At 40.4% G+C, this 20,294-nt stretch overlaps 1 protein-coding gene across 1 annotated transcript; it reads right to left on the reverse strand.

Annotated features, from left to right (window-relative positions):
• Positions 1–18,148: 18,148 nt before the first annotated feature.
• On the reverse strand, positions 18,149–19,826 carry LOC122723245 (desmethyl-deoxy-podophyllotoxin synthase-like). Its single transcript, XM_043954963.1, has 2 exons — positions 18,873–19,826; positions 18,149–18,787 (listed from the first exon to the last, which is right to left on the reverse strand). The coding sequence occupies exons 1-2, from the start codon at positions 19,776–19,778 to the stop codon at positions 18,164–18,166; spliced, it is 1,530 nt and encodes a 509-aa protein (XP_043810898.1). The 5' UTR covers positions 19,779–19,826; the 3' UTR covers positions 18,149–18,163.
• Between the last annotated feature and the right edge of the window lie 468 nt (positions 19,827–20,294).

Consider the following 20,294-nt stretch of genomic DNA (forward strand, 5'->3'; position numbering starts at 1 on the left):
GCTAGAGGTGAGTGGAACTAAACTTCATATTTTACTTGAGAAATGACACGATTCTAGCATGATCCATGCATCATAAACTGCCATGGTATGTATTAGGTTGTATTGCATTAGACTTCACGACGATGATACATTGCATATACGTTGTTGTTTATGTGGATGAATGTTGGATGATCCTTAGCCCTTGACAGAGAGCAGATACAGATTTATGGCATGAGATAGCCATACCAGGTCGCCCCTGGATAGTCCAGGTCGCTCCTGGTACTATGAGTGAGACAGCTGGGCTGTCAAATCAGAGTTAAGTGTAGACCAGGTGAGACCTCGTCTCCTTGGCACAGTTAGTCATGTTATGATATCAGAGAGATAAGTGTAGACCAGGTGATGACATCGTCTCCTTGGCACAGTTGGATTATAACATGTAGTTGAGGGCTATTGGTGACAAATTCATCCTTGAGATGATATGTTTGTGATGTGATGCATTTCATGAAAGCATGTAATGAATGAACTGTTTTTATTGTTCCTCCTCACTGGGCTGTAGTAGCTCATCCCACTCCCTTAACCCCAGTTTTGCAGGTTCTGAGATAGCTATGGGAAGTTAAAGTCAGCAAGAGTACAGAGGGAAGATATGCATGAATGTATGGTTGTAATAAAGTAGTGGACATGATGTAACTCAAAGATTAGTGGTAATGTAATGTGTATAGATATGTACTGTCGTATACTGGATAGACTTGTGCTTTTCCTAGTATCATTGCTATAGTGTGATGTATGATTAATCCCTTGTACATGAATCCTGTATTACGTTTCTTGATGAGAAATGTGTGAGTTAGGCTTAATGTATGGCTTTGATGTGATACCAGTGGATTGTGTTACAGCGTAAAAGGGTTTAAATCCCTTGATCCACAGCAGATAGTAGTCCCTGGTATAGGCCCTGAGGGCCATTTCAGATTGATATATCTGAGTAGCAGTAGTTAAGCCTACAGAGTTTTACAGGATTGGTGAGTATCTTTGTATCATGTATGGGATTTATCAGGTACACAGAGAGTATAGTCGGCTTGCTACGGGTCCCGGCGGCCTTAAGCCGATCTGGATCCTAGTGCCAGTGATGGTTCGGACCGTTACTGAGGGGTACCGGTTTCCGGGTCGTTACAGATTGGTATCAGAGCATAGGGCCTCAAGAGTACGGTGTGTTGGGATATCCCACATCGGAAAGAGGTGATGTCTTGTATAGGAAGGAAAGCACAATAAGTTAAAATCATGTCCACTAGGATAGGATGTGGAGTCCTGTCTTGCATGCTGATGTGGAATGCCATGATGAGTTGCATGTGCATTATTGATATGTTCTTTATGTGTTGTGGATTCATGTATTCTCACATGGATTATTTGCTGATATGTTTGTGTGATGTTGTGCTTTTCAGAGGCAGGATGAGAGGAACTCGTCGATCTGCTAGATTGACAGGAGCTCCGCCGGAGGATGAGGACATGGATGCTCATCTCCCCGTTCTGCAAAGGGCAACATCAGATAGTTTAAGCAGAGAAGGTACATCAAGGGACCCTAGAAGGTCTGATGATGAGAGTAGAAGGGGAGTTGTCCAGAGTGGTATGTCAGGGTTTATGAGAGAAAGAGAGGAGAATGAGCAGAGTAGAGATGATAGCTTTAGTAGAAGTAGGTTGGGAGGAGATATGGGTGAGTCCCAAGGAGGCACTCAGGCCTCGAGATTTGTTCCACCTCCGTATCCACCCTACCAGTGGGGGGCAGAGTACCTGATGAGAGGTACATTAGAGTTTCCTAGGTATAACCCATATCCCACCTTTATGCCTTATCCTTCCTTTTACCCGTCATATCCACAGTATACCATGTTTCCACCCTTCTTTTGGTACCCAGGGTCAGTAAACCCTAACTTAGGGCATGTTGCATCTCCTCCACCACCAGTAGAACCAGTAGCCCCAATTGTCCAAACATCCAAGCCTAGTTCACCTGGGGAAAGTATGGTGCAGATGACAGCTTATTTGAGGTTGGATGTTCCCAAATTTGAGACTGGTGATGACCCTGTTGAGTATCTTAGAATGGTTAAGCTGATAACCGATGAGTTGGGAGCTAATGAGAGTAGAGCCATACAGATGGCAGGGGTTACGTTGCAATGTGAGAAGGCAAGGGACTGGTTCACCCAGTATGTGGACCCGAGGGTAGAACGCTTATCCTGGGAGCAGTTTGCTTCAGAGTTTACAGGATGGGTTTGTCCAGAGAGCCCAAGGGAGCGTAAGGAGAGTGAATTTGCGCAGCCTGAGCAGACAGAAAACATGAGTGTAGAAACTTACCCAGAGACTAGTGATCGTTTTCCTTTGGGTGAAGCTGCTGCAAAGAATAAAAAGAAAGTGAGAGGCCTGAAAGGGTCAAAGAAAAGAGAGTTTTGGAATAGGGTACAGTTTGGCATGGGTTTTCGCGAGGGTTCGAGTTCTGGTTGGGATAGTTCTGGATGTGTGAGGTGCGGTAGGAGGCACAAAGGCGTATGTCGGGCTGGGACAACAGCATGTTTCAGGTGCGGACAGGAGGGGCACATGGCACGAGAGTGTCCCATTATGACCGTATCCGTACAGTTCCCGCAGACACCCTCAGATAATAGAAGTCCACCAGAAGCTCCAACCTCAGTGCAGGGCAGAGGTAGAGAAAGAGGGGTAGTCCCTTCTTCAGGAGGTTCCTTAAGTGAAAGTCCGTTAGTTCCGGCTCGGATTTTCACCCAGGATCAGCCAGAGACAGACACACGGAACACAGTGGTGCCAGGTAAGCTCACTTTTGAGTGTTCTAATGTGTATAGAATATCAGTTGATGTGAACATAGAAAAGTGGAATAGAGGTAGATGTGCAGAGATAAAAGGTCAGTGAGTCGTGAAAGGTTAGTCAGCCAGGAAAAGCTCGAGAGCTATAGCCGTGGATTTGAAATCCAGGTAGAGAGAGATCTCTCATCTCATAGTGTAGACCTCAAGTAAAGAAATAAGGTAGAGAATAGCGTAAGAAAGTGAAGAGTAAGAAAAAGAATAAAAGTAAGGAAGAGAAAAGTAAGCAAAGAAAAGAGTAAATGAGAATATGAGAGAATATAGAGCAGAGAAAGAATAGAATAGAATAAATGTAACGTAAGAAAGTGTAGGAAGAGATTTCAGTTTAGTCTGGGATTAGATGGCGATTGAGCTCTCGTTCAGACAATTCTGGATACGTGAGGCGTGGAGTTTACACAAAAGTAGTCTGATGGAATGGGACTACGGCATGTATAGATGCGAGCAGAAAGGACTCATATTATGTGAGTGTCCTACTGCGGCCCTGATTGGCACAGTCCCAGCAGATGACTTCTAGTAGTGTAACTCAGCCTGTAGCTCTAGCCATATTTCAGGATAGTGGGTGAGGCAGGAGAAGAGAGTTCTCCTTTTCTTTGGTCGGTTCCCGAGGGAAGATTCATTAGCTTTAGCTTGGATCTTCATCCTGACTCAGTAGGAGGCTAACACATCGAACACGGTGATGTCCGATATGTGTACATGAGGGTGTTCAGATGTGTAGGTTATAGTGGACCCTGATGTTTCTTTCCCTGTTGTTTTGAGAGCCATAAATAGAGGAGGGGTTGATAACTTCTGGTGTAGAGTGTTCTCTTTGGGTCAGAGGGCCCAAGAGTGTGATCCATCTATGGCAGAGTCAGTCTGTCGGTTCAGTTCAGAGTTTGTTGAGAGTAGTAGATGCCGTCCAGCTGACCTTATGGTTCTAGGGGTGACTGATGATGTCAACCTAGGGCGGATTGGCTAGCTACTTGAGGTACTACCTAAGTCTGCAAAGACAAGGTAGGACAGTTCAGAGTTCAGAGGCTCGGATGGGTCAGAGTTAGTCCTTAGAGGGGGACAGTTTAGCATACCCAGCAGTTTGATATCAACCCTACAGGCTCGTGAATTCGTTAGGGAAGTTAGTCAGGAGTTTTCTTGCTCTTGTTTGAGCGCATAGCCAGGTCAGGGAACCAGCCTCAGTATTCATAGACAGGAAAAGAGAAAGAGTGTTATATGTTATCCCAGACGAGTTAGCAGGTTTACCATTAGTAAACCCAGTCGGGGTTGCAAGTTAAGTGAGAATGGAGACTAGATGCATCTTCACCTTTTCCTTTGGAATGATACCTGTAGCATGTAAGAAGTGAAACCTATAAGAGCTAGAAAAGCAGTTACAGAATGAAGAGAGATAGTAGAACAATATGCACTTGGTAGTAAAGGATTCTATCCGACTTAGTACCACACACCCTGGAATGTTCCAGTATCGTTGTGAGAAACGGAGGATGAAACCTTGAGATTTTATCACAACTGTGAATAGTTGCACAAACTCACTACCAAGGATAGGTGATCCCTAGGAACAGCTAGTAGAAGCCGGTTGTTTTCTATAATTGACTATCTGTCGAAAGGTAGAGAAAAGTCAGGTAACAGTTGTGTAGCGATGAGATTTTAATTGTAATGAAGAGGTTAAACCAGAGGGAAGGGGTAAAACTGCTCAGCGACTCTGAGTATACAAGACAGGATTTACTGGGTACGGCTTAGCTGCCCTCAGTCAGATGTCGCTTATCAGTTGATCCTATAGAAACAGATAGCTAGAGAGCTAGAGATAGTCTAGTAATGTGAGAAGGGATCAAAAGAGAAGAAGCCAGTAGAGTAAAGAAAAGTAAAGACGGGCAAGGATCAGAGTGCGCAGCAAAATCGTAGAATAGTTTAGAGAAATAGAGAAGCATGCCCATTATCTACTAAGCATTGATGATTGTAAGAGAACACGGCATAGAGGCCAAGTTCTGTAAGCTGAGTGCAATTTCAGGGCATGTCTGTTTCATTGTGATGTGTCACAATATAACATTGAAAGTAAGTAGAGAGAGAGAACGTGATAGCCAAGTCATCTAGCATGTCCGTAGAGTTATAAAGCCGAGAAGCATCAAAGAGAAAGGAAGATCCGTAGTCAGATGAAAGATTCAAGTCAGTTGTTGTGTACTGACAGAAGTGATAAATAAAGAGAAGTAAAGGTTAGTATAACCAGAGGAGTGTGAGTGAATAAGCTGAGAAAAGGCAAAGAAAAGAAAAGTTAGTAGTCATATGAAAGAGTCAGGTCGATTGTGTATAAGCAAGAATGGTAAATAATTAGTGTAGACACAGCTTAAGCAGGGAAGGGTCAGCAAAGTCAGACAGTATAGCCAACCCGGGAGTTTTACTCCAGGGGTATCTGTGTCTCTTCGTAGAGACCGATGGTAGGCTTTCTTCTTGTTTCCCTGTATGTTTATTGTTGTTGTTTTAACATTCGAGGGAAGAATGTAATACCCGGCTAGATTCAGACATCGGAATTCCTACCGTCCGGGGGAGTTCGAGGATGTCAGAGGTCTCTGGAAGGGTAAGAGAAAGTTTTCTAAAATATTTTCAAGTGTTTTAAAGGTTTAGCATAGAAAAGGATTGAGTTTTGAAGAGATATGGCCAAGGAGGCATTTTGCCATGTTCGGCCCCCTAAGGTTAAGTTCGGCCGCCTAAAGTTCCCTAGTTTCGGCCCCCGAAGGTGAAGTTCGGCCGCCGAAGGTTGCATAGTTTTGCATGCGATTCGGCAGCCGAACCTGAGGCGGTTGCTCATCTATAAGGGCACCGAGTGGCAGAAAAAGGAGGAGGTTTCTTCTCTCCTTCTGGGAAGTTAAAGTCAGCAAGAGTACAGAGGGAAGATATGCATGAATGTATGGTTGTAATAAAGTAGTGGACATGATGTAACTCAAAGATTAGTGGTAATGTAATGTGTATAGATATGTACTGTCGTATACTGGATAGACTTGTGCTTTTCCTAGTATCATTGCTATAGTGTGATGTATGATTAATCCCTTGTACATGAATCCTGTATTACGTTTCTTGATGAGAAATGTGTGAGTTAGGCTTAATGTATGGCTTTGATGTGATACCAGTGGATTGTGTTACAGCGTAAAAGGGTTTAAATCCCTTGATCCACAGCAGATAGTAGTCCCTGGTATAGGCCCTGAGGGCCATTTCAGATTGATATATCTGAGTAGCAGTAGTTAAGCCTACAGAGTTTTACAGGATTGGTGAGTATCTTTGTATCATGTATGGGATTTATCAGGTACACAGAGAGTATAGTCGGCTTGCTACGGGTCCCGGCGGCCTTAAGCCGATCTGGATCCTAGTGCCAGTGATGGTTCGGACCGTTACTGAGGGGTACCGGTTTCCGGGTCGTTACAACTGCTAATACTTAAAGTCGGGGTAAGAAGAAAAGGCCGAGCCCCAGTTCGGATAGTCCTGTACCCTAACGCTCGAAGTATAAAGGCCGAGCGAAAAGCCGAGCTCCCTCTATAAAAAGGCTCATAAACGAAGAAACCAGCAGGAAGATAAATGAAGGTAAAAAGGCTATACTCAAAGCCCAAATCAGTTTGTCTGGAACAGACATCCGAAGTCACAACCAAGAAGAAAGGGTTAAAAACAGAAAAACAGACATTTTAGTCACTATTAAAAGATATGAGACTTGATCTCTCAGACAAATAGCTAAGAACTGAGCTCACAACTTAAGACTGATTCAGTGGGGAAAAAGCTTATGAATGAGAATACGTAGTGTAAATATTACAAGTATGAAAAGCAGAGATAAATACGAAGAACAAGAATAGTTCAAGGAAAAAGGAATCAAAGTTTCATTAAAATAGCTGTTACAATTTATTTTCGGACGAGGTGGAAGGAAAAATAGTCCTTAAAGGACTCACATCTGTGAGAACATCCTCGCCTACACTATCTTTATTTACAACTACATCTGGAGGAAGCACGACCTCCTTTGGATCAGGCCTCTCAACAGGGGCAATCTCTGACCCTAGGTGGGGGTCCTCCTTCTCAGAATTAGGATCATCTCCCTCTGACCCAAGAACTTCCTCATCCTCCCCCTCCGGCTCGGATTCTTCTGAAGAAGACACAGATGGCCGCCGGCCTGCGACGCGACAATCCCCTCTGGGCATAGGGAAATCATCTTCCCCATATAATACCAGCTCGCCATCCGAGTCCACTTCGGGCTTACGAAGCTTTTCCAAAGGAATATCAGGAGCGTGTCTAGCTTCCCTTAAACCACGATTATAACCAGTCACGTACATACGGAAGGCTTTCTTAAAAATGGCCGACCCCATCTCAGCGGAAGCTTTATATTCATCAAGATGAGCTTCACAAGCCTCAGCTACAAACGCCTTCAGTTCAGAGGAATCTTTGTAGTCCTGAAGGTGAACCTCACAGGCCTGATCGATCTTCCTCTTCAGTTCATCAGACTCCTCATACTCCGCTATACATTGCTCACGCTCTAGCTGAGCTCTGTCCTCAACATGTTTTACTACCTTGAGCAGGGCTGAACACTTACGTTCCAAGGTCCTGACTTCATGGTTGAGCTGTTGGTGGCGAAGGTTAAACTCTTCAGCCGACGAAGCCAGGTCCCTGATACGATCAGAGCTCGTACTCAACTCCTGCTCAAGGACCTCCACCCGAGCTAGGGCCCCTTCCTTCTGAGCTTTCACCTCCTCCAGGTGAACCTGCAGTCCTTCAGAATCAGCCTTTAAGGCCTCATATTGACGCTGGATCTCAGTTTTCTGGCTCACAGCCTCATCTCTCTCTCGAAGGGCCCCCGTCATAGAGGACAGCTGCTTTAAAACTTCTGCACAACGAGCCTCCACGGCAACTGCTCTCTCATCAGACTCCTTGAGAACCTTGCGAGTATGAGACAACTCTGCTTCTAAAGACTTGATGTGCTCTGCTGTCTCAGCCGCCTTCTCCTCAGCCTTTTTAATGACCTCCAGCGCAGAGTGCAATTCTGCCTGGAGGGACTGGGTATGCTCCCGAGCTGCTGCAAGGTTACCCCTAGCATCACTAGTTGCAGACAAATTTTCATCCAGACGTGCCTCTTCAATCTGACGGTCTACAGACTCCCGAAAGGAGCGATCATGAACATCCACCTCCATAAAAAGGCCCGTCACCTAGTGCGGAATAACAATCGTCAAGAGAAAGAAATAAAGCAAACTAAAAGAGAAGTAGAAAAGTAATTTACCATCAGAAGCATCTCCCTAATCGTCGATCCGAGCTCCTCACGAGAGCGAGACCGGAAGGACACTTGTTCCTTGGTAGAACTGGCTAAGAGACCAGTCAGAGCAAGAAGACGCGGATCCGAGGCCTCGGTAATTCCGCCGAACATTCGCTCTCTAAGGAGTTCGGCAACAGCACTGGCCGGAGATTCAGAGGTAACGTCCGATGCGTTTAGAACGTTGTCAGAAGAAGACAACAAAGGCACAGCAGGAATACCTTTCTCCTTCCCAATAGGAGGAAGAGCTGGAGAAGATCCTATGGCAGCCCTGGATTTCTTCCGAGCAGGAGATGGGGAAGACGTTCTAGAAGGGGCTGGGCGCTTATCCCCGGTCTTTAGTGGAATGCCTTCCAATCCCTCAGGCCCAGTCCCCACAGAGGCAGGGGCATCTTGGGTAGGAACATCTGGGATTTGGTCCTCTATGAGGATGATCTCCATCCCTGTCCCAGAGGCCTCCTTGTCTTCAGTAACGGGGGACTTAGATTTCCCCCTGACACCCCTTCAGGAGAATGGACAAGACCCGACTCCACTTGTTCAACGACTTGGGTCTGCTCCACAATGGCTAGGGAGGCTCCCCTCACGCCCTCTGAGGAAGCTGAAGTAGATTTAGACCCTTTAGCGGGCTTAAAAGTTGAGCTCGATCCACCACGGCTAGATGGCCGACGTGATTTGGCGCCGCGAGAGCTTGGTTTAGAAGCTCGAGAAGAAGCCTTGGCAGGCGGTCGGTTAACCTTTTTGGAGGAAACAGCTTGAACCACCTCCGCAGCAGCCTCAGACACCGAACGCCCAGCCGAAAAAGCGTCGAAAACTGCTTGCATATTATCCCGAGACAGGACAAAGTTCTTGGGGAGCTTGATTTCATCCATTTTAACCTCAGAAGCTGCAAAAAACACGAAATTATAAAGAGTCAGCATACTTTCTGATATCATGAGCAAAGAAGAAACAGAATCGTTGGACAAAGTAATATACCCGTGTCCCGGATATCCCTAAGATTAGACACGAACATACACTTCTCGACGTCATACTTCCTTTCAACGGAAGTCAGTCGAAGCAACCCCACCTGCTCAATAAGGCTCAATTGGGGCAGCTCGTTGCAACCCGGATGGACCTCCTCCCAACTTAGATCCACATCCCACGATCAGGCGGACTCTAATTTCAGCTCCGCCACAAGGAAATTCTCTACCCATCCCTTTATGAAATCCTTGTAGCCCGTGAAAAGAGACAACCCACTACGGGGGGAAAAGTAATAAAAATTCTGAACTGCCCTAACCAGACGGAAAAAAGTGATAAACAGACACGCTGTGGGGGTAAAACCCCAACTCAGGCAGATAGACTCAAAACAGGACAGAAACAAAATAGAATTTGGGGATAACATCCGAGGGGTTACCCCGAAGTACTCGAAAAACTCAATAAAGAAAGGGGTAAAAGGAAACGGTAGACCGAAATCCCTCTGTTTGAGAAAGAACACTATACAGCGACCCCTTTGGGGATCAATCAAACTAGGAGGAGGAGGGTTAGGAAGGACTATCCTTTCGTTTTGAAAAGGCGCTCGAATGAGATACAGAGGAGTATCTAAGAGCCTCTGGGAAATGTGCTTAGTTATGTTGGAAGAAGTAATATGCGACCTAATATTAACGACATTGGGGAGCTTCGGACCCTCCATAGAAGAGCAAAGAAGCGTACCTGAAAGCACAATAAGATGGAAGAAACAAAAGAAGTTGCAGGAAAACAGAGAGCAGAAGAGAGCGAGTTTCTTCAGAAGACAAGGAGAATTCGAAGGGAAAGGCAATAATGAGATGAAACGTTGTTCTGAGCAGTTTTGTCTTAGAGCGGCGCGATTATTAATTGCTCTCGAAGTTTACCCTCTCAACGGTTAGATAATAACCGGCAAGAAGGTAAAGGGGCAAGGAGATGACCGCTGGGCTTCTCCACCCCTACAAAGGGCCAGGCCCACGACAATAGCCCATCAGCCGAAGGCCCACACGCTATTCGCATAAAACAAACTCAAGTTGTCAAAACCTTAAAATCGAGCTCCAGTCGAATCTCTCCCTCAGGATGACCTGACACGCAAAATGCACATCATCACCGCTCAGGCAGTAAAAACTAAGGAAAAAGAGTAAGTCATAGAAAGACCCAAGGAGACAAACAGGGGGAAACATGATAAAGGTCAGACCAGCCTATCACCTAAGAAGGATCATCATTAAGCAAAGGCCAGGAGCCCAGAACGAAGTGATGAAGACGTCTCGGAATCTTACAAAGTTATGGGTCAGAAGCTCAACCCATTGATTAAAAGCAAAGCTCACAGGTCGGTTAGTCCAGCTCGGAAAAAGTAAAATCGAAAGCTAAGGAAACTTAGAGCTCGGATCATTGAACATAGACAGAGCTCACAGGTCGGATAGTCCAGCTCGAAAATAGAAAAGTGAAAGTTATGGATCAGAAGCTCAACCCTTTGGTTAAAAGCAGAGCTCGGAGGTCGGATTAGTCTCGCTTGGACAAAGTAAACCGAAAGCAAGCTCGCAGGTCGGTCGGTACAGCTCGGAAAGAGTAAACTAAAAACTCAGACTGGCTAAATGGATTCCAGGTCGGATCAGAGAAAACCACGAAGAAAAAAGTCATCTCATGCATAATAAAGAACAGTTCGGATATGAACGAAAAAATGAAAGTTTCATTACAGCACGTTACAAATACCCACATTACAGAACAAAAAGCTATCCTTAGAGGATTTACATGACCAGATACATCGTCTACGTTTACAACACTATCACCTATCACTATCCTAGTCTTCGACACAGAGGAACTCTTGAATACGGGAAACGAGCTCAGTAGGTCGGCCGAACCCTGCGTCGTTATTATAGGAGAACTGAACAAGTTGATTCCCATAAGCATTTCTCACTGTTCCCCTATGGACAAACATTCGGTTGCCCAAATGTGATGCGCGGTACATTCGAACAAGCTCAGATATTATATGTTGTTCGGATGTCGCGCATGAAAAACATAAGTCTTTGAGTTACGGCCTCAAGAAGATCACAGAGCATATATTCGAAGGCATCGCCGAAAGCTTGACTGAGTGCAACAGATCTCAGCCTTTCATAATACGGGTACTTCACACCAGAGGGGGTAATAAATTGATCCTTTTCGCCACTTCCATTTATATCAGAAGCGGACAACATGGACATCGGGGAAATTTCCTTCTTGAAGGAAGATAAAGTCAAAACAGACCTCCCAGCAGCCCATAGCCTCTTTGGAGCCCGAACAACAACCAAAGGGGGAGGCCAGCCAGACGATCTGGGTAAAACAGTTTCAACGACCTGCCGAATGACTCCACCCACCAACCGCCCTGCTAGAAGGACCTCAGAAGCAACATTCAGACTCCCTCGAGGTAATATCAGATTTTCAAGAGTTTTAGACTGATCCTGTAACGACCCGAAAATCGGACCGCTACCGGTGCTAGGATCCAGATCGGCTTAAGGCCGCCGGGACCCGTAGCAAGCCTGACATATAACCTGTAAACTTGTATAATCCCATACATGATCAACAACATGCATAAAATTTAAAACTTTTCCTTCAACATCCAACTCAACCTGAACATACATGTACATAGTCATTATCATAATCGTGATCCCTCTGTGGGATCTCATCAATGCCCCAACGGGCGATACAACATGAGATGAGTTGGCTTTCATGAACATTATAAAACATTTTAGATCATGTAATAAAAGGGATACCTTATACACAATGTCAAGCACAATCTCTAAACCTCAATATCATTACATGACTGAAACTGTACTTTTACATAAGACCCGAAAATCGGACCGCTACCGGCGCTAGGATCCAGATCGGCTTAAGGCCGCCGGGACCCGTAGCAGACCTCCCTCTGACCTCTGAACCTGCACAACTGGAGTTAGGGGAGAGGGATGAGCTACTAATTGTAATAGCTAGTGTGGACATGTAAATGTATAGAGATAGTGTATATGTACAGTGTCTTGAATGGTGCTTGACTTATAAGAGTTGTAATCCCTTTGTGTTTTCACATGATCAGTTTATGTTTATATATTGTTGTATGTTTATGAGAAAAACCAGGCTTCACATTATGAGTTCTATCCGCCTAGAGCAATGAGGAGCTCTAGTAGGGATTGGTAGAGAACAGAGATAGTGCATGCACAGGTTAAGCCTTGGAATGAAGAAAAGTTTTATGTTTTTACAGAAAATGTATGATCATGTATGGGATTTCACAGGTACACAAACAGGATAGCAGGCTTACTACGGGTCCCGGCGACCTTAAGTCGATCTGGATTCTAGTGCCGGTGGCAGTTCGGTTTCCGGGCTGTTACAGATCCATCTTTATCTCAGGTACTGCAAAAAGTTCCAAACAGAGAAGTCAGGATAATTTTTTGAAAGCAAGGTTAAAGTAAATCCCTGGGGCAGCAAAGCAATGAAGCCTCCGGCTCACCTTAATCTGTGTGAAGAAAACGTCAAATACATCCTTTGCGGAAAAAACAGGAGAATCTCGCTGGAAGGAAAGACTCCTTTTCTCCGACAAAGGGCCTAGAAGTGAAGAAGAGTCCACACTGATATATACTCGAAATCTGAAGTCTTAGCGCAAAGTAACTCTAGACTCTAAGACCACAATGTCAGGATCTTTAACAGATATTCATGGAAAAGGAAAACGAAGCGCGTCCAGGCAATAATGACAAGAAAGTAAAGAAGAGCAGAGTATCTGAGAGGTAAGGAAAGGCCAGAAAGGGAAAGAGGCAGATAGAATTCAAGAAATGAGGAATGACAAAAAGATGAAAGGGAGTTATGAAGGCATTTGTACACGAACAGACGCGGTCATAATGGTTCTCGATATTCACCCCCTCGACAGTCAGAGCAATAACTACCGAGAAGGTGAAGGGGCAATTGATGACCGCTGGATTCCTTCATCCCGGTCCAGGGCCTCGACCACAACCTAAAGCCCACAAAGTAAAGGCCCACGTACTTGGCACCCAAAGCAGGCCCGGCTCATCTAACTTCCAAGGCCGGGCTCGACCAAGCCTCCTCGCCCAGATCGACTCAGTCCGCGCAAAACAGGCCCTTCCTCTCTGGCCCAACTCTCGGCCCGACCCAATATCCAGAATGATACTCACCAGACAGCCTGGCAGATTCGTTTGAACGTACGCACAAGGAGAATCAGAGGCCGTTACGCATGGGGCAGGCGCCTGATACCCTCGTACGCCCGAATCTGTATGGCAGAGACGCGTGGCCCAATCCTGGAGAGACCTTTACACGTCACCAGCAAGCAAGACGAAATAGATAAAAGGGGAGTCCCCTCCTCAGAATGTTTAAACTTTATTATTCAATACAAAAACCCTTGTAAAACCCTATTCTATTGGATCTCAGATCATCAATATTTAATGTTGATATTTAAAAATAAAAATAAATAAATAATAATATAAAATAATAATAATAAGAGTAAATTACACTTTCTTTTTTAAATTTTAAATAAATTAATGAATTGATCTCTATTTTTAAAATCAAACTTTTATATAATGTAATCATCCAACAATGCAACCCTTCGGCCCTTTTCAAAAGTTGTCGTTAAGTCATAAAAAAATGACTTTGATGCTCCCATATTATTTTAATATGTAAAATATTTTTCCTTAAATACATATCAAATTATAAAATTCTAACTAATTATAAATTTTTTTATCCTTTATTAATTATTTATAAAACATTTTCGATATCCATTAATTAATTTGAAATTATTTTTTATATTTATGATCCATAATAAAACTGAAATTAAAATTATTTATATTTCAAAATTTTTTCTCTTAAATTTTATTACTAATTTTTTGAATTAGTTTTATTTATTTTCACATGTCTACATTTAAAACCTCCTCCATTTTATTTTATTTTACTTTTATTTATTGTTAATTTAATAAAATTAATTTATTTTCCGATATCTGTGAGATTCAACTCTATTTACCATTATCACAAATTTTATAACAATAAAATTAATTTACTTACCGGTATCTGTGAGATTCAACTCTATTTACCATTATCACAAATTTTATTTTAAGAAGAAATTTATTTTTGATAGTGTCGACACTTATTAAAATCAAGTGCAATTTAGATCATAGCAATCAAGTTTTTATAAACCTTTTAAGTCTTCACATTTTTAATATATAAAAGTACACTTCATATTAGAATTTCATACATAAAGTGCAAAATGCATTTTTATATACTTCTCCTATATATAAAATTGAACAAATTTAATCAAAACGACAACTATTAAAAAACTTCGATTTTCATTCAAAACTTCAAACAACTAAACTATTTTTCTCACCAAGATGCATTCCATCCTTACAAATTTCTCTGAAATAATTTTATGATCATCCTTCAATTTCTTCACCTCATTCTTCACTTTTGTCAACTCTTTCTTAATCTTGGGTAACTTAACATTTATCTTTCATCTTACCTAATATTTTGCTCCTGTATTTAAGAGGTTCACACCAACCTTGGAAGCCATCACAAATTCACTTGCTAGAAAATAGACTCCTTATATGCACTTGAAGCAACTATTCCTTTCACTTGCTAGAATCCTTTAAAAAAGAAATAGAAAAAGGAAGAAGGAAGAGTTGTGTTAATAGTTTTTTTTTTTTTTTCTTTTTATAGGCAGTAGGGTGTAGGAAGATATTGTAGGAATAAAATTTTCTTTTCATAAGTTTGACTATTAAAAATCTTTATAAAAAATTAAAAATGGTGAGAATAATTAATAATGAATAAAATGGTGAGAATAATTAAAAATCTTTATAAAAAATTAATAAGTGAATTTATTTATAATATTAGAAATTAAATAATAAATTATTATTATTATTATTATTATTATTATTATTATTATTATTATTATTATTATTATAGCATTATTGAAGCGCTATCGAATTGCATCATTAATTATTTTTGTTTTGTATTCTAATATTTTAAAAGTGTTATAAAAAAATAATATTGATTTAAAATAATAGAATAAGCAAAAAAAGAATAGTCTTTTTATTAGGATCTGATTTTCTTTTGCTTTTTGTAAAGATAAGCATCTTACGCTAATAGTCATAATCACAAATCTTGAAGAGATTGGCGTAAAAATTCATGAGAAAGCAGGGGAAAACAAAAGTTGTTATAGTAAAATAACAGGTGTCATAGAAAATTGATCTCAAGACAACAGAGGACAAAATTGTCAACGCACTGTGAGTGCAGAAGCTCTACACAAAAAAGAATGCTCATAGCCAGCTTTGAAAATCAGGTTGAATTCTGCCAAAATTACATTATTTTAAAGATTTCAGCTTGTTGGTTTTGACCATGTCCGCCGTTTGCAGAAACTTCACCTTACAGCTTACTGTAATTTAATCTTAAATCAACAAAATCCAGGTTGGGGTTAATTTCCCATCAAGCCCAAATCTGACCATGCGCAGAGCAGGTTAAGCCCACCAGGCTGTACCCCATTTATTAACTCTGGCAGATATTAGGGGCAGCTGAATCGCTGTGTTTGATTTGAAATTAGGACAAATTCCTATTATATCCCTAATGTCTAGCTGATCTAATTAAAATATTTTCACAGTTTTATTCCGTTAATCATTCAAAATATCCGTTCAAATTGACGTGGCTTTACTATCAGGAAACAATTGAAAAGATCAAATTGCCCACGTTCCAAATAAATTCCCAATGGCAACGCCGCCGCATCCATTCCTTCCCTTCTTCCTTCGCGATGGAAATGGATTCCCACACAACGCCGTCCTCCAAACTGACACAACTGACGGAATCGTTAAAGCTGGAGCATCAGTTCTTGCGAGTTCCCTTCGAGCACTGCAAGAAAACAATCCGAGCGAACCACAGAACCATCGAGACGGAAGTCTCCTCTGTCATCGCCGCAATCAGTGACGCTGCCGATTCCGATATGTCCAAAGACGACGCTTTTAAGCATCTTATATCTTTCGTTTCTAGATTGCAGGGACTCGAAAGAAAGGTATCCAAAGGAAAACCAATAGGGAAAAATCCAAATCCGACGCCGTATGACCCTGTGATTTCATGTTTTTAGTGAAGAATTGTTATTTACGGCCAATCTAAGAGCAATTCAAATCTTCAATTGTTATTTCTACTTTTTCCCTTGAAGTAGAAATCTTCATTACTTGATAGAATTTTGGGTATTAGATCAAAATTTCAGTGTAATTCAAAATCTCAGTCTTTATAATTTCATTTTGAGAGAAAAGATCAGCCTTGCCAACATTATAACCCATGATGCTGATAAGGTTGACATGGAGAAAGCTGAGCTTTTTTTTTATGCATATTTTAAAAAATTATTATTAAAATACGTAAAATTTAAAAATATTTTCGAATTCTGTGTGTTAAAGGATTGAGTCCGACAATTAGAGTGCTGAACAAAGGGCAGTTCGACAGCATGAGTGTCGAACTGCGATATTTGCCTGCAAACTGAACATGCAAAGTGCCGAACATATCCGGGCCCTCAGGACATGCATGCATGAGTCATGCATGACTGCATGCACCGTTGAAAGAAAAGTAATATGAAAAATAAAATATTTAAAATTATAAAATAATTAAAAAAATTATAATATGGTTGATTTTAAATTATTATATTTTTTCAAAAATAAATATTTATTTATTTTTAAGATATAAGTTTATATAAAAATAAATTTAAATTTCTTTTAATTTAATTGTTTAATTGATGGAGATTTTAATTTTTAAAAACTTTTATTTTTTAATATCATATATACAAATATTAATTTATTAATTTTTAAAAATTTAAGAATTAATTAATATATTTTTTAAAATTATAAAAATTACACACAACATTATTTCAAATTTCTTCATCAGCTACTAATTTATTTCTTCATCATGGCATTAATTTATTTCTGTGGCAGGGATGGAAATTTACCTGTTTCTTTTATCCAGAAGTACCTGATGAGAAATTTGAAATAATGATGTATGTAATTTTTATAATTTTAAAAAATATATTAATTAATTCTTAAATTTTTAAAAATTAATAAATTAATATTTATATATAAGATATTAAAAAATAAAGTTTTTTAAAAATTAAAATCCCCATCAATTAAATAATTAAATTAAAAAAAATTAAATTTATTTTTATATAAATTTATATCTTAAAAATAAATAAATATTTATTTTTGAAAAAATATAATAATTTAAAATCAACCATATTATAATTTTTTTTAATTATTTTATAATTTTAAATATTTTATTTTTCATATTACTTTTCCTTCAACGGTGCATGCAGTCATGTATGCATGCATGAGTCAGTCATGCATGACTCATGCATGAGTCATGCATGCATGCATGCATGACTCATGCATGCATGCATGAGTCATGCATGACTCATGCATGCATGTCCTGAGGCCCGGATATGTTCAGCACATATCGAGTTTGCAGGCAAATATCGCAGTTCGACACTCATACTGTCGAATTACCCTTTGTTCGGCACCCACAATATCGAACAACGTTGTTCGGCACTATAACTGTCGAACTCAGTCCTTTGACACACAGAATTCGAAAATATTTTTGAATCCTGCTTGTTTTGATAATAATTTTTTAAATTATGCATGATATGAAAAAAAATTCGAGAAAGCTCATCAAATTTTTGAGAATGAGAACAGTTGTTGTGGATGGGTGATGCTAACACGAGGGACTTTTTTCCATTTTATTTCTATTTTGAGAATATTTAGGGTATTATAATTGTTTCTCTTAATTTTGATCAAATTATATTATATTGATTAACAGAAAAAATTTCTTAAATGGATACATGTCTTTATTTGTTAATCGAATTAAATTATAAGAATTTTCTAATATAATCATAAAAGTATAAGGATATTTTACTTGATTAGGTTAAACTTCATAGTAGTAATATGCACTTGAAATTATTAGCGATAGGTTTTGGGAGTAATTATCAATTGACCCTTCAGCCATTTTAAGGGACAACATCTCTCTTTAAGTCAGTTGAAAAGACCCAGAGAACCCTTTACAATTATACAGGGAGAAAAGCCAACTCCTGACTGTCTCAGTCTTGGCTTGATTAACAGGTAGTTAAGGATTGTTTATATAGAATGGGGATCAAATGCAGATCGTTTTTCCTTCGAACTGTAGCCCCAAAAGACTCCATCATATCTAGACATTCAGCCTTCAATCCATTAGGAAGTTTCCAGTCAAAATGATACAGAAATTGTGCAAGTGGAAGCTCAACGTTTGCTATCCCAAACAATATTCCAGGACACATCCTCCTTCCACCACCAAATGGAATAAACTCAAAGTTGTTCCCCTTGTAATCAATCGAACTATCAAGGAATCTTTCTGGATAGAATGTCTCAGCTTCAGTCCAGTGATTTGTATCCCTGTTAATTGCCCATGCATTAACAATCACTTTGGTTTTGGCTGGTATCTCATACCCATTAATCTCACATCTCTCTCTGCCTTCTCTTGGAATCAAAGGAGCAGAAGGGTGTAATCTCAAAGTTTCTTTTATTACCGACTTCAAATATTTCAGTTCATGGATCTCCGTTTCATCCACATATCCTTTTTTATCAAATACCCTTCTGACCTCTTCTTGTGCCTTCTCCATCACTCTCGGATTCCTCAGCATTTCGGACATCGCCCACTCTACTGTTGTTGATGATGTCTCACTGCCAGCGATGAAAATTTCCTGAAATACAGTTAACATGTAGAATATTCAGCAACAGAAAGAACAGTAAAGTTTCTCAAAAACCTTGATGAATCGGCATACTGACCAGGATGACTGCTTTAATGTTGTCGTTTGTCAATGGAAATTCAAGGTTTCCTTGCTCCTGAAGCCTCAAAAGGACATCAACAAGGTCATCTTCTTCAACCTCGCTGTCTGTCTTTGATGTTTTCTTCCTAGCTCTGTGATCATCAATGACGTTTTCAATGATCCTGTCTGCTTCTCGATGCAGCCTCACGAGTCTAGACATCGGCGCACTAATTACATGGAGTAATTTCATGGAAGGGAACAAATCTGCTATATTGAATCCTCCCACCACCTCTATAATTTGCTCAACAAGTGGAATGAATTCCTCTTGGTCTTTGCATTTCTTTCCGAAGGTAGCACGAGCAGTGATGCCATAAGTTAAAGAAAAAAGCTTCCTGCTAAAGTTGACGGGCTGCCCTGCAGAAGTAGTTATTGTACTGATCAAATTTGATACCTCCTCTTCCCTGATCGATCTGTATGATTGCACACGCTTTGCGCTTAGCAATTCCAATATACAAATTTTTCGCAGCTGTCTCCAGTTATCTGAATAAGGTGAAAAAACAATGTCTGAGAAGTTATAAAATATAATACTAGCAGCTACGAGAGAAGGCCTCTGAGCAAACACGATATCATGAGTCTTCATCACTTGTTTTGCAGCTTCTGGTGAAGAAATCACTATATTGGAAACTTCACCAAGCTGAAGATGCATGATGCTACCATATTGGTTGGCCAAGTCTCTTAGGCGATAATGAGGTCGAGAGCCAATAAGCTGATGCATGTTCCCTATAATAGGTAGCTTGCTTGGTCCCGGGGGTAGATTTGTGGTGGAGAGGTTGGTTTTTGACCTTCTCCGTACCTTGAGAACCATAAAGAAGAAGATGAAGGAGGTGAACAATATTGGGAAGGCAAGGAATTGGTTCTGCTCCATCTTCAAAGTGGAAAGGAGGCTTATGGTTGAATATCCATTACTGAAAAGCTTCACATCTGAATTTATGCAGTTTGAGTTTCTGAAATATGATATCTAATTGGCTGAATCTTAATTAATAGCTAACTACCAACCACTATTTAATGCAGAAAACTTGGAAAGCATTTTTTTAATGAGAGCTACGTGTCTGAAACTATGAATTTCAAAGGGTGTATTTCTTTTTTTTTTTTTTTTTGAAATAGGGGTGGGGGAGTCGAATCTTTGATCTCACAAGGCTATAAGAATGCACTTTCCACCAGACTAAGCCTCGGAGTGCAAGGGTGTATTTCTTTTAACTCTAATTGTTTCTGACTCATATAATTTATGTTCAACTGTTAATTGGCATGTAAAATAATTAATAACGGTACACATTAATTTATATTATATTAGTTACATAAATATAAAATTATTAATTTATTAAATACTTAGATTGTTTATCAGTTATTAACTGTATTCAACTCCAGTAAAAACGTCTCTTTA

This window comes from Manihot esculenta, chromosome 3, assembly GCF_001659605.2.
Source record: "Manihot esculenta cultivar AM560-2 chromosome 3, M.esculenta_v8, whole genome shotgun sequence".
Taxonomy (NCBI): Eukaryota; Viridiplantae; Streptophyta; class Magnoliopsida; order Malpighiales; family Euphorbiaceae; genus Manihot; species Manihot esculenta.